At 25.7% G+C, this 16,246-nt stretch overlaps 1 protein-coding gene across 10 annotated transcripts in view; it reads left to right on the top strand.

The window, feature by feature from the left end:
- Positions 1-1,314: 1,314 nt before the first annotated feature.
- LOC122858490 (glutamate-gated chloride channel) overlaps positions 1,315-16,246 on the top strand; it is a 40,199-nt gene continuing 25,267 nt past the window's right edge. For 3 of the 10 annotated variants that reach the window (XM_044161480.1, XM_044161453.1, XM_044161451.1), the window contains exons 1-2: positions 1,317-2,012; positions 12,557-12,624. In XM_044161480.1, the coding sequence (XP_044017415.1) occupies positions 12,566-12,624 (59 nt within the window). In that variant the 5' untranslated portion in view covers positions 1,317-2,012; positions 12,557-12,565. Of the gene's footprint in view, positions 2,013-2,112; positions 2,738-12,556; positions 12,625-16,246 lie in introns of those variants that run through there. The other 7 variants (XM_044161425.1, XM_044161489.1, XM_044161469.1 and 4 more) reach the window with 5 other exon arrangements.

Raw genomic sequence — 16,246 nt, 5'->3', positions numbered from 1 at the left:
TGGCAACTAGCAATTCCAACAAATTACATGCGTGTACAAAATTAAATACCATTTATTTACAAAGTGGATAAATTAAAATATTGAGCTCAAAGGGTAAAATGTATATAATAATATTTATTTAATATTCAATAATAAATAAATGAAAAATATGAAAAAAATAATGGTGTAAATTTAATATTTCTCTCTCCACCAGTCTCCAAATAAAATCGAGCATGAACCGCAGGGCTCTTGCTTTCCAATATCCACATAAATCTGGTGAAAATCCAGAGAATCTAATAAACCACATGAACCGATGGGTAAATTAATTCAGTTCATTCGAACTCTCTAAAGCTATAAAATAACTCGAAATTGTATATATAAGAACAAACTTTTAATGCTAAACAACGATATTTTGTAATACCAGTTGTAATATATATAAATAAAAATAATTAAATAAATAATCAAAAAAAAAGTAAAATAAATAAACATTAGAAATAATAATATTCTGATTAAATAACAATTCAATGAATATATTAATTCCAGGCTGTTTGTTTCAAATCAATCTAGCATAGACACTAGCTCAGAGAGTTTGGCAATGATCGACCAAAACCATCAGGGAGAGAAGGAGTATGAGGTTGATGGAGAAATAGAATGAAAACCAGAGGGGATTCGTTGGACAAACAATGGTCCAGTATTACGATTAACGGATATATATATAGTTGCGATGTATACAAGATTTGCCAGGAGCAAAGGTTGGCAAGGTGATGATAATTATTAGATCATGATGATGATGATGATGATGACGATGATTATTTGTAGCAAGTGGTACAGATTTAACTGACAACTGAGTGAAATACAAATTAAAGTAAATAAATGAAATAAAAAAAAAAAAAAACAAATAAGATGAAAAAGTAAAAGAAGAAGAGTAAAGAGGGTACAATGGATACAAACAGAACTGAGGAGATGAAGAGGGATGTTGGTTGGCAACTGGGTGGGATAGAAATAAAAAATTAAAAAAGAAATAAAAAAAAAAAAAAAGATGAAAATAGGTTTTTTGAAGGATAGAAAATTCGAGTGGTAAGAGAGGAGAAGTGAAGAGGAAACTGAGGGATGAGGAATGTGTTTTGCAAGAGAGGGTGGTTAATGACGTCACGTTGCTAAAGCGACGCGGCAACGTTAAGCGTCTGCGTGGATCGTCAGGGTGTCTGGGACGAGATCAATAGCGTACCAGCAACCAGGTACATATAGAGAAATAAATGTGAAGTTGCAGGGGATGAAAAATAAAATAAATATAAAAAAAAAAAAAAAAAAAGGTTGAGAGAGGATAAAATTGTTATATAGTTTCTGTAGTTCCTGTATTCAACGGTTTGGAGCTGGTGGAGCTGGTACACATACAACACAGCCACCAAAAATTTTAAGTGAGACAGAGAGAGAATAAATGCAAGGAACCGAACAACGAGCTACCACCAACTACGTCGACGTCGACGACTTCGACGGACGCCAGTCAGTCCAGGCGACGATTCCCTCGAGGTAGGACGTGGTGTAGAGATTTTTATCTCTCTACTAAAATCACCACTACTACTACTACTACCAATATACAACAATAATAATAAAATATAATAATAACACTAATAATAATAGTAATAATAATAATAATCATCATAACAAAAATAATAACACACATACACATATATATATATATATTTATACAGATACTGACACACATTTTCATTTCACTCATTTGCTCCTGCTCACTGGCTCATTGCCTCCTCTTTTCTTCTTTTATTTATTTTTCTATTTTTTTACCTTATTCACTTTTTCATCCCCTATCTAAAAATTTTACCAGCCCTTGTCACATTGCCACACCACCAACAGTGCTCCCTCTCTCATACTGAAATACTCCTTCCAACATCAAGGACCAACAAACAACACAATATCCTGTATATCACATCAACTCAGTCATATCGGGGGGCGCCATGTCACCATCGACACGACGTACTCTTGGAATTGCCTAGGATTTTCCTTCCCTCCAGGTAAGATATTTTAATATATTGTAGATATTTATTATTATTGGTTTGATTTGAAAAAAAAAAAATTTTAATTAAATTTGTGAATTATTTGAATAATTAAATATTATGTGGCGATTTATAAATTAATATTTTTTTATTTTGCATTTGACATTATGAGAGATGAAGGATTAACGTTGGCTATTATTTGATCGGATTATTGTATTTATTTTTTTGATATTTTTCATTTTTGTTCACATTTGTTGATCTTGATCGTGTGAAATATGACGATTTGTGTGTTTACGGATTTTGTGTGATGATATAGGGGAGAAAAAATAAATTTTTTTTTGTCGTGCTACAACTGGACATGGTGATGGAAAAGAGGGTAGTTGAAATGGTGGTATTGGTGGTGGTGGCAGTGGTGGTAGTGGTGGTGGTGATGATGGTGGTGATGGTAGTGTAGAAATAGAAAAAAAAAATAAAAGTAAAAAACGAAAAACGAAAAAAAAGAGGGTGAGAGAAAAATAAAGTGGATGAGGGAGGGAATAGTCTTGTGGACCGAGTAGAGGGTGGAGTTTACTATATCCACAGGATTATGTTACCCAAAGACTGAATGTAAGACGAAAAAATTAGTGTCTGTTTGTTATTTTAGTTTTTATTTTCTTCGATGTCTGACGAAACTTTTATATTACTACTGTGATGATATATTAAATGACAAATTGTCTCATCCGGGTTATCAGAAATTATTATTGGTGAGATAATATTCATTAAATATTATTATTTTAAATTAATTTTAATTATTTAAACTGATTGACTTTTTTTTTTTTATATTCAAATCATTTTTATTGTGATAATATTAACGAGTGTTAATTGCTTGTACATTTTGGACTTTTAATTTTTTCAAGTGTCTAAATTTTCTAGTTTTTTTTCTGTGTTGATATGTTTTGTTTTTTTCTTTTTAAATTAATTTATTAGTTTATTTAATTATTTTAGTAATATTTTACGTGACAATTGTGTGAATGTGGGGTGTTTGTTAGTGTGTGAGGGGAGGACAAATTAGTAATCCAATTTTCATCAAGTGGATACAGGGGAAGGGATAAAATTGTCTCGGACAGCCGAAGAGTTACGACGACAGGCAACACCCAATCTGTCTATACATCGTATATTTGACTTTTGGTGTTTGATTTAAATCCCCTAAAATCTATAATTGATATTAACTATTTTTTTTGTTTTACGTATTTTTACTTGACAATTTATTTTTGGTATTTGATAATATTTTCATTTAAGAATTATTGTTAGAAATTTTTAAAACAAACGTTCTATATTGCTAAAATAATAATAGTAATAATTAATAATAATAAATTATTTGTAAATTAGAATATAATTTGTACTATTAAAATAAATTTTTATATTTCGTTAATTTAAATATAAAGAAAATTTATCATTGTGACAAGTAAATTTAAATTTATTCAAAGTTAAATTGTATCTTGTCTTTTCATGACAAACTTTTAGACGGAATATTTTTATCACTTGTAAATTTAACATCTCCATATTTCTATTTTTATCTATATTCTATTATGAAATTTTTTTTTAAATTTAACATTAGAAAATGAATATAAATATTAATTATTCGATATGAGAAAAATAATTATTTATTTATCAATTAAAAAAAAAAAAAATAATTCTATTTCATTTAATAAATAAATATAAATATATTTTATTTATTTTTAATGTTGACACTGAACGTTACCTTGATTATTAAAATATATTTCTTTTTAATTAATTTTTTTTCTCATTTTAATTTATTTTCCATTTAATATTTCGATTTTTAATATGAAAAAATGTCACAACAGTTGAGTAGGATTAATGAGACACCTGATGATCACACTGAAACACCCCTACATACATATATCCTCATTTTACACCGATCAAAAAAAAAAGGCAAATCAATTTTTTTTTCTATGTATTTTTTTCTATTTTTTATAATACGCCTTTTTGAGCTTGACGTCAAACGACACATTTTTTAACCTTTCAATTTTCATATGTAATTTTTTATCCATCAAGTGCATATTATATTTTTTTTTTTTTTTTTTTTAAATCGATATTATAACATAATTAAAAGTATATAAATAAATAATGTAATAATATTTATTTTTAGTAACATAATAATTAATATACTAAAGAAAAAATTTTTTCATAATTAACATGAATAAACTTTTTAATTAATTAATTATACATTCATTTATGCAATTATAAAATTTTATATTTACATAATATAAATTAATAAAATAAATATAATATTTATATGTTTATTTAGTATAATAAAATAATTTATATATCAAATTAATATAATTTTTATTGTATTATTGATTTTATCTATTTCCAAAAAAAAAAACAAAAATCAAATAAAAAAAAAGATAAATTGAATAAAGAGGGTGACTCTTGACGTATCATAAAAGCCAATAATAAATAATAAGAATGTCGGTATAAATAAAATAAAAAAATAAAATTAGTATGATTATTTGTAATAATAATATTAATAATAATTTAGTATTTGTTTTTTTTTTTTATTGTGAGTGAGAAGAGGATGCCAATTTGTCGGGGAAACGAGGCACGATTTTTGTATATCCCCAATCAATCGGATATCCGGCATACTTGATGTGAATAAAAAAAAAAAAAAATACATATAGATTTTTATTTTTCCTTACCCCAGCAATATTAAGAACCCCTTGTCGTTACCTTATTTTTCTATATATGCCGTCGAACGCCTTCGAAGAATGATGTTAGAAATAAGGGCGCGTTTGGTTTATACATATTTACTGTACATATATATATGGTGATGCAAGGTACATAGAGAATAGATTGAGCTAGATGGAAAAAAAAAAGAGGACAAAATAAAAAAAATAAATAAAATTGTGGATATTGAGGTGTTAGCAAAATGAGCGGGATATCGCTTTCCTTAGCTACGTCATAAATATATATATTATATTCCCCTACTCATATTTTTTTTCATCCCTTATTTCTTGTCGCATTCCCGTTTTAGATATGCAATTCATTCAATTTCTTTTTTTTACTATTATTATAGTTTTTTTCTCCATTGGTTTTTCCATCCTTCACTCATCGTCACCCAGAGACATTTCTTTTCCATTTTCTATTATTTATTTTCCATCGCATTTTATTATTATTTTTTTTTTATTTTATTTTCTCCCCTTTCTATTTATTATTTTTCTTTTTATGATTTTTTTTTTTTCCTCAAATCACAGCAAGATTTTTCAACTGCGCGATTACTTTTCAATATTGAATATATTTTTTTTTTCACCCTGTATTTTTTTCTCATTTTTATTATATTTATATTTATTTAGTTTTTATTTTTCAATTTACAAACTGAATGATATTTTTGTTATGAATAAAATCCAGGTGTGTGCTTGATGGGTGGAAATATATATATTTTTTTTCCATGTAAAGCTTGGGATTAATGTTTACCACTGAGATTACCAAACTCATTCAATCAAAGTTATAAAATCCTCTATTTTCATATTTTTAAATCTTTTTTTTAAATATTATTATTATTTTAATAGTATAACTTATTTTAATATGAATATAAAAGCTTTATTGTCATTTAAAAAATTACAAATGACGGTATAATATTTAAATCGTCATTAAAATGACTTTGAATATTATATTTTAATATTATCAATTTTCTATTTTCGTACAGTGTGCGTCGTAAAATTAAGTGTATAAAATGAACATACAGCAAAAACTAGTTAAAAATAAAAAATAAAAGAGAAAGAAAAGAAAAATATAAATCAAGACTTTAAATGAATTAGGTGGATATCTCTTATAAGGAGACATTTAAATATATTATCGCTTTTGCAAACTCGAATTTTCATTCTTTAGGTCACGTCGTAGAAAGACCTTTCATATTAATCACAGTTGGACCATTCAGTGCACCTGTTCGGGCGTTGCCCAAAATGTCCACAGCATGTGCTTTTCATTATAATTGTTTGATCCTGCTAAAATTCATATTTTTATTTCTAATTTTTTAATTATATATCTAATTTAAATTTGTATTTAATTAATTTATTTTTTAAATCCTTAATTTATATTTATTTATTTTATATATTTTAAAACTTGGTTGTTTTTTTTTTTTTTCTTTAAAAGTATGTCTAGTCCTTTTTAGCCCTCTCTCTCTTTTCTTCTCTTTATTTCTCAACAATTCTCCTTGAGATCTTCTATCTACCCAAGACTCAATATACTCTAGCTACTCAGGTGAAGTCAAATTATCCGACAAACTCTCAACAACTTTATCCAATAGTTTTATTAAAAAATTTAAAACAAATTTTTTAAAATTTAAATCTTTTTACATTTATTATTTTTAATAATCATTAACTTACAAAACAAAAAAATTATATATCAAAATTACATTCATTATAAGATTTTTTATTTATTAAACTTTCTTACTTTATAAAAAGTTTTTTTTTAATTTTTATTTATATTGGAGACACATGAAAATAAATAGAAATAAGTTGAGATAAATTTTTTTTTTTTATTATTTATTTATTTTTTTTTCCAATAAAAAATTCATAGCTCGTCTTTCATCAGAGTTTTTCCAAGATTGCCAGGAGCAGTAAGAAAAAAAAATTGAGGATAAAAAAAATATATATATATTCAGAGTAAAAAATCACGTGAGTCTGAGAGAGAATGACCGGTAAAGTCAAGAAAAATAAATTCAGATAAGAAAAATATAAGACGAAAAGAAATAAGAGTTATATATATGAAAAAAAAAAAAAAAATTGGAAGAGTAAAGAAATTTAATTTGACGTTCCGAATAGCAAGTTATATACGAGAATCGATAGGTTGGACGTCCAATAAGAACTTCCGGGCTGCAAGATGCTCGCGTGTACGGGCGTGACCGGGTTCATGGATATAAGAGGACCAACCATATAGTGGTTTTCTCAAGAACTATAAGTACAAAAAAAAACAAAAAAAAATGAAGGGAAAGATGAAACGAAAAGAAAAAAAAAGCCAAAAGAAAAGAGGCTAAAAAAAAACAAAAAAAAAAAAAAAATAGAGACACGTTGAAGAGAAAACCTAGCAGATAAAAAAAAAATAATAAAAAAAAAAAAGAAGAATAAAAAGATGGGTAAAAAAAAATAGAAAAAAAAAAAAATAAAAATAGCACGATATAAAAGGAATGGGAATAGTCTGCAGATACTGTCGGTTACATTGCGAAAAGTATGCAGTGGGCGTTAAGATGAACGCACGAATTTATCTTTCAAACTGTTATAAAGTACATATATATATTTTTTTTTTTTCACAAGTTTCAAATAAAAGTTGTTTCTTGTTAAACTAAGGTGTGGTTTTTTTATTTTTTCTGTTTTTTTATTTAACAACCACACAATTTTTAAGAGATCGCCACAATTCTTGTCTGTTACTTCAGTCATTCTATATTTTTTTATATATAAAACACTTGTTCACTGTTGCCAGCCTTTCCTAAACTACCCCTAGTTTTTTTTTTACGGAGAAACGACAGGAAGCAAACCAATGAAAGACTAAATAATACTGACAACTTCAAAACCAACATCAAGAAAACATCAAATATCATCATAATAAAAATAATAATAATAAACAAACAAACAAGTAATATTTTGCTACATTTAAACTGACGTCTTCTCAACTCTCTTTTAGTGAACATTTATATATATATATATATAGCAATTTTGAAACTTTTTATTTTCTTTTAAACCAGACAAAAAGTAAAAAAAAAAGCGTCTGTTTAAACGACTCGGGAAATTCACCAGAGTATAGATGTGGATTATTAAACTCCAAGAAAATGAAAGAGATAAAATGTACGTTGAAAAATAAATATATTCAAGTTAAAAAAAAAATTACTAAAATATACATATAAAAATTACAGAGTAAAAGAGAATATAAAAAATGGGAAAATAAAATTTATTGAAATTAAGTAAATGCTTGAATTTTGAGAACATAATTTAAGGAAAGTATTTTAGGTAAAATAGGGGAGATTTTTTTGAGTGAAAAAAAATTCTAGTGGTGCGTTAAGAAAAAGCTTCGGGATATCTTTTGAAAAAAAAAAAAAAAAAAAGATATAAAATAAATCAAATGAGCGAATGAACAAGCACACATGTGGATATCAAAGAATTGAAAAAGAGGGCTATATGACTTGGTGAATATATATATAAGTCTCATCGTGTGTGCTCAATGCATAATGAATTTGATTCACAAAAGAAATATCTCACGAGTATGTTCGTTCATGCAGCTTATTGAATTCGCATCTTCACGATTGAAAGAATCCGTAAAACCATATTTCCATAATATTTTATTTTTTTCTTAAAAAGAACTTATTTTTCCTTTTTTATATATATATTATTTTTGTCGTATTTATTTTTCTCTTATATTTTCAAGCAAGATATCAAGTTTAAAATAAACATTTAAAAAAAAAAAACTATATTTGTTAAATGAATAAAAAAATATGATTTTCTTTAAAAGTATAAAAAAAATAACAAAATGAATTAGTGCTGTGAAGGACATTTTTACAAAAAAAAAAAAAAAAAAAAAATCAGAGTTTATTTTGTGAACACGAAAGCTTGATGAAAAATTGTAAAAATAAAAGGAAAAGCAATTACGTCATTTGTTTTTCCATCAACAGAGAGTGCCCCTTTCTCTTCCTCAAAAAAAAAAAAAAAAAAACAAATAATAAAATTACTGTTAAAATCTTGTTTTTCCATTGAACTTGTTTCCGAGCTTTTAATTAAAATAAAATCAACAAAAAAGGAGAATGATTTTTGTTAAATATTAATAATAGTATTTTTATATTAAACAAGATATTTGATAGTATAAAGATATTGACATGAATATGAATATCAAATGTCAAAAAGCAAGTATACTTTATTATACAATCTTGAATGAAAATGTTACGTCAATGTCAGCCAAAATTTTATCCAGATATTTATTGGCCCGTACGAATTACTTATCTAACATGTCACCTCTATCTGACATGTATTGATTCAAACGCAAGCGCACTAGTAATATTACACGGTTTGAGGTAAAAATTATAAAAAAAAAGGAATAAAAAAAAAAAAAAATAGTCTGGTAACGCGTGCGCTCTATTGGAAAAGGGTCGCATAACATCGTCATTTTATATAATCTTTTTGGGGTAATATAAATTCGTATCTTCCTTCCTCAATTTTTTTTTTTTTCCTCAACACTTTGCTTTTATATCAACATAAAGTTGAAAAAAACAAAAATTATAAAAACTACAAAATTGTATACAGAGATAAATTAACTATTATATTAGAGAAAAAAAAAATTATAATTTTTTTATTAAACGTTTTATACATTAATCATCCTTTCTGTTCAAATTTATCTTGATGAATAATTTTTTTTTTTTATCTCAAGATGGTAATTTTATTTTTTAACAGATTCTTGCTAGCTAATTTTTTTTTTTTCAATTATTTATTTTTTTAGATAACATTTTAATTAGTTTAGCTTTTTTTTTTTTGTGGAAATTTATTTATTTTTATTAAGTATTATATTTTAATGGAAAACTGTTGAAAATGTATTCTTATTTTTTTTTTCATTTGTATTTTATTTATTTATAGTATTTTTAGTGTTTTTTTTTCATCTATTTTGCATGTTTTTAGTATCCTAGTCTTGTGTATTAGATAAATAAAAATATATGTGCAACGAGAGTATATGTTTTTGATAGCAATAAAATTTGCTATTTCATATTCATGTATGTACAATAAAATGAGAATGTGGTTGGTCTACGAAAGGCTGTTTGTTATCATTCTCAGCAGCTCGATGTTGAGTACATTGGAAATCGATATTCTTCATCAATTTTCCCTTAACTCACAATTCTCTCCTCTTATTTTTTTTTTATATTTATTTTTTATTATTATTTTTTTCATCTACCTTTCAAAACCTTGTCTCATTTTTCTCCTTAACTTTTATTTTACAACCTACATTTTACGATTTAAGCTACCCTTCTTTATAATCTCAACATAAAAAAAAATCATTAATGTAAAAAAAAAAAAAACAATTATAAATATAATAAAAATTATTATTCTTTCTGATTGAGATAATCTTTTTTTTATTATGAATAAATTTTAACTTTTTTTTTTATACATACATTATTTACTCATCTTTGAAAGTTATTTTCAAACTTTTAATACCATCAAAGTATAAAAACTTTAATTTAATATATAAATTTACTAAAAATCTTGGAATTTTGTTCAAGTTAATTATTAAAAATAATTATAAAATTTAATGTTTATTCTACAAGTAAAGCTTAAAAAAAAAAAAAAAAAAATTCCCAGTCTGACACTGGTTGACTTGTACTACTGAATTTTTACGTCTCATTTTTTTTCTACATGTAAAATGAAAATATAATTTGGTCTGAGCTTGGCGTTGACTTGTACTACTGATGTATTTTTACAAAAGAGAAAAAAAAATAAATAAAATTGTTATGAATTTTTACAAAATCCATTTATAGTTAGGGAGCCCATCGTGCTTTTTCTTACCTCATCGCATAACGATTTGAAATACGTTTATTCGACGTGTCTTGACGAGTACAATATGCAGCTTCAGTGGCCGACCGTTTTGGTGGAACGACAGGGGGTGGCTGACGGTCAAAGTAGGTGGATGAGGTAAGTTAACTTACCTCATCGCATAACGATTCAAAATAGGCCCAATCGATTGGTATTGATGCCCTAAATAAGAAAATAATAATGGCCGACCATTTAGAGGGCACTTTTTTGATGGCCGACCAAAAAACTACAAGTTTTAACAAAAAAATAGCTAAAATGAGGTAAGTGAACTTACCTCATCGCATAACGATTTGAAATAGGCCCAATCGATTGATAATGATGCCCTGAACACGAAAATAATAATGGCCGACCATTTAGAGGGCACTTTTTTAATGGCCGACCAAAAAACTGCAAAATTGAGAAAAAAAAATGAGGTAAGTTAACTTACCTCATCGCATAACGATTGGAAATAGGCCCAATCGATTGGTAATGATGCCCTGAATACGAAAATAATAATGGCCGACCATTTAGAGGGCACTTTTTTGATGGCCGACCAAAAAACTCCAAGTTTTAACAAAAAAAAGAGCTAAAATGAGGTAAGTTAACTTACCTCATCGCATAACGATTGGAAATAGGCCCAATCGATTGGTAATGATGCCCTGAACACGAAAATAATAATGGCCGACCATTTAGAAGGCACTTTTTTAATGGCCGACCAAAAAACTAAAAAATTGAGAAAAAAAAATGAGGTAAGTTAACTTACCTCATCGCATAACGATTGGAAATAGGCCCAATCGATTGGTAATGATGCCCTGAATACGAAAATAACAATGGCCGACCATTCAGATGGAACTTTTTTGATGGCCGACCAAAAAACTCTAAATCTTAAGGACAAACATAAAAACTAGAAAAAATAAATAAATATTGAATAAAAGTTTCATGAAAAATTCATCAAATACAAACCGATTCTATTGAGTTCAATAAATATTTTAACGTTAAAACTTTACAGCAATATTTAATTAAATTTTTTTTTTCCAACATGTTTGCAAACATGATAAACATGATAGTCAGAATTTTTCATCGAAACAATTTTCCCAGGTGTTTTTATTTTTCCCCACATCTCTAGAGAAAACTATTTCCTCCAATCCTCCAATTTATTTATTTATTTATTTTTTTTTCTATTATTTATTTTCTCAAACACTGATTAAAGTAATAGTTTTCCATTACCTGTTTTTTTTATTTATTTATATATTTATATATATTTTTTATTTTTTTACAAAAGTGTTTTCACATTTTCTAAAGTTGAAGAAATAACAGTAGCACGAGTTTGCTTGTGGATCGTCGGATTGAAAAGTTTGAATCCCCAGTATTCAAGATGAGAAAAAGAAAAGATGGATGAGTTTAAAAAAAAAAAAAAAAAAATAGGATACGGGGATTTTGGTGCACCAAGGTGTATTACACCAATCGAAAAGAAAATAAAAAGAAAATAAAAACAAGTTAAAAATTCAAAAGAAAAATAAATAAATAAAAAATAAAGTAGCAATGTTTTATTTTTTCAGTTGTAAAAAAAAAAAAAAATCATATAAAATATATATATATTAAGAGTTATGTGTGTTAGGATCACTTGAACCAACATCAGAAGGGAGTCAAGGGATTACGAATAATCAGTGAATAGAGAATATATAGGATTTTGTTGGTCACTGAGGGAATCCCTTGTGGCTTTAGTGTATAACCACAAAAGTCTATTTTTAAAATTGTATATATGCAACTTTAAATGTATATAGTTGACTGGCAATTTGTATGTCAATGTAAAATATTTTTTTATTTATACATAAAGTTAGTTTATTGCAAAAGAGAATTTAACCACAAGCAAAAATATACGACTTTTATATATAAAAAAAATTTGTTTTATATATATTTATTATTATTATTATTATTATTATTATTATTATACTAAATTTGTTTGTATGTTCAAGTTTATAGTAGACATATAAAGTTTAATGTAATTATGTTTGGTTTTAGGCCGCCGCAATGTGGCCTGGAGTACTACCGTTGGTAGCTGTACTGATAACCCTGCTACATCCTTCAGGGTAAGTTATAATTTTAAACAATTAAATTTAATAAAAAAAAAAGACTATTAAAAATAATAGCTTTACTAAATTTTATATATAGATAATTTATTGTTATTTATATATAATTTAAAGTTATATATGTTAATTAACTATTTTGATGTATAACACACAACTTGTTGATTTATTTATATATATATTGTTGTAAATTTTGAGGTTGACCAGACTATGTAATTTAAATTTCTTGTCAAGTGCATTAAATCTAGGCAATGTTGACATCCACTTTATCATGTTATTTTTATTTAAACATACATTTTAAACATGTTAACTCTCACACATGCCTCAAATATTTTTATTATATTTATTTAAAAAAAAAAAAAGAAGGAGCTATTATTATTATACGTTTTTTTTTTTTCAATTCTCTATATATACATCAAAAGATATTTTTGATTTGTACATGTCCAAGTGTCAGAAACTTCAATACCAGATTATCGGTTCATTTCATATTGTCAATATTGATATATACCACATAAAAAGCTTGAAAGTTCAATGATCCTTGGGTTGAAAAAAATAGAAGAAAACAAGATTTAAAATGAAAAAAAAAAAATAAAAATAATATATATAAGTATTATAAAAATATGCCCCTCTTATTTATTCTTTTTGTTGCAAAGAAAAGTTTGAGAAACAGAAAAAAGAAGAAAAAAAAAAATTTGATATTCGAATTTATTCATGTATTCGGTCAGTTTGAATCGAGGTGTGTTGACGCCTGATGCCTATGGCAGTTCAACAAGTCTGAATAGCCTTACTACCCTTACTCACCCTACTTGCCACCACAACTATTTTAGTCGATATATATATATATATTTTTTAGGCACTATCAACAGACCCTGTATGTTCCACAATACCAAACTCTACTTCACTTCGCTATCCCATGTTCGAGAGAGCTTTTCCAACTAATGTTAAAAGCAAGTTTCTCATCAGTGAGATACTCATTCACTCACTCACTCATTCTCTTTCTCTCTCTATCTCTCCCTTGTGCTCTCTTTCCTTTTTACTTGCTCCTCAGGCTATTAAAACAGTTCAAATATTTCGCATCAAGTATCACAGCGTTTATCTCAACTTTCCACCTGTTTATACCTTTCGTTAATAATTTAAATGATAATTTTAACTTTTCAAACATACTCTCATACATATCATCATCATTATAGAAAAACTAAAAAATACATTTTTTTAAAAATATTAATCCAGATTAAAATACAAAAAAAAAAATATACATAAATTGTTTACCAGATTATATTTAATTTAAATTGAAAATATTAATTTTTAAAAGCTGATAAATAAAATTATTTCAGTTAATTTTTCGAGTGATAAAAATTTAATTATTGATTTTATTATTATTATTACAGAATTCATTGTTGTTTATGTATTTTTAAAATGTATTTTTTTGTTGATGATCTGGGTGTTGATTAATCCCTATTTCCTGAGTAATTATCAAGGCTCAAAACGTTTTAAAGTTTAATAATAACGAGGGTTTAGGTATAAGGTATAGTAAAGTAATATGTTTTGGTATATCGAGAAACATCATTCCCCTTTTCTCTCGACTCTCATGAAACGTTAAATAACTTTTGGGCGATTGAACGATAATGAGTATCTAAAATGACGATGGTGTAATAGTTTAAAACATGTCAATATACATGAGCTGAAAGTGAGTGAGATGGGTGGTTACATGATCGAGGTAAATATTCAAAACCTCATAAATATTGAACATGGGTAGTCGTCATTTGCTGTTGGGTTAAATGAATATCATCGATATATATATATTTTAATTCCAAGGGTTTGTGAAAACACATGTCGAAACCAGAATCAGCTTAAACTGACGTTTCATTTTCCCTCACAAATTTACACTCGACAAACATTCATTTATCAACATCCCTTATATATTTCCACAAACATTTCAAATCAATATTTTTTTTTTTTACATCAAAAAGATATTTATATATGAAAATATTTTTTAAAAATACATTGACACTTGCTTAAAAAAATAAAATGAATCCATTAAATTTTGTGAATTAAAGCACACAAAAAAAATTAATAAACAATATTTTTATTGATTTTATTGAGCTAAGTTAATTTGAACATTAAAAAATGATATAAATCATTTCTAATTGAAATTTTGGGTTACTTAATTCTTACTGGGAAAAATAATGTTCATCTTTTTTTTTAGATATAATTTAATTTAGCTGGGCTAAGAGATTCTCGTTCGTTTCTTGGAAAAAAAAAAATAATAATAAAATCAATATTTTAAATATTTTTCGGGCAAACATTTAAAAATCAATACATATTTAAAAAATAAAATTGCTATTCAAGTATAAAAAGTTTTAATTGGATTTTTGTTTTTCATTTTTTTTATGAATATTTTAAAGGGTGAATAAATTAAAAAGTAATAATAACTTTATGTATATCGTTATAGAAATATTGGTTCTATTTATCAGAAGGATATTTATCATTTTTATAGTATTCACGAATAAGGGATATAAACAGGCGTAAAGGGATACACTGAAGTAACACTATGAATTCGAATAAGTCCCGTAGGTAATTGTAATTCAAATTGGCTTGAATACAAACTGTATATGAAACAGTGGTCTACAAAATAGTTATGTTAACGTCCCAAGAGTGTCTGATCATACATGTGTCTTATTCCCGTTTTTTGTATATTTTATATATAAAATATTATTTATGTGTCTCTTTTTATTTTTCTCACTTATTTTCTATCATGAAATTTACTTGGCAACACACTTATTTTTACAATTCCCTTATTATTTTTTATATAAAAATAAAATATTATATTTTTTCCTTGAATTTTAAATATTTTAGATAGTAAATTATTATATAATGAATTATTTCATGTTTTATTTTATCGTTTTTAAAGTTGAAAATAAATTTTTTTATCAAACTGTATGACTATATGGATAGAATAAATATTTTTCAAGCGTAAAACTTTTTTATGTATTTCAGTAAAAATTTCAAAAATTTTTCTTATAAATGTAGTTTTATATTTTTATCTTGAAATGTTTTGACATATCTTCTTTGAAAATACGACTGATTATTGCAGATAAAAAATGCCTTGTCGTTTTATTCAAAATATAAAAATTCATGTATAAAAAAAAAGAAAAAAAAAAAAAAATTGTAGCTTACTTCTTGAAAAATTCACAACTGAGTGATCAAAAGATTTTTTTTTTTTTTTCCAACTACAAAAAATTTAAATATTCACATCACAAAAAATACCGAGAAAATAAAAAAATAAAATATATATATATCTAATAATAATAATGAATAAAAAAAACAACACTACAAAATAAAAAAATAAAAAAATTTATAATTTTTTTTCTAGATTATTTTTATCTTTGGTATATTTAAAAAAAAAAAAAAAATTTAAACTTATTTTTTATTTACCAATTCTTAACAATGAAAAACTTTCCAACAAAACACAATAAGCATTATTAAATTTTCTCTCCAATTTTTTTTATTTCTGCTCTTGATAATCTGTATTCTACTTGAAAAGTTTATCGGTGTTTGTTGGACAATCTTGAAGAGTTGACAATACAGACAACTTGAATACCAGTCGTCATGTTCCCTTGGGGTG

The sequence above is a fragment of the Aphidius gifuensis genome, linkage group LG1 (genome assembly GCF_014905175.1).
Source record: "Aphidius gifuensis isolate YNYX2018 linkage group LG1, ASM1490517v1, whole genome shotgun sequence".
Classification (NCBI taxonomy): domain Eukaryota; kingdom Metazoa; phylum Arthropoda; class Insecta; order Hymenoptera; family Braconidae; genus Aphidius; species Aphidius gifuensis.
The sequence above is the reverse complement of the archived record's forward strand: the minus strand, read 5'-3'. Positions and strand labels throughout refer to the sequence as shown.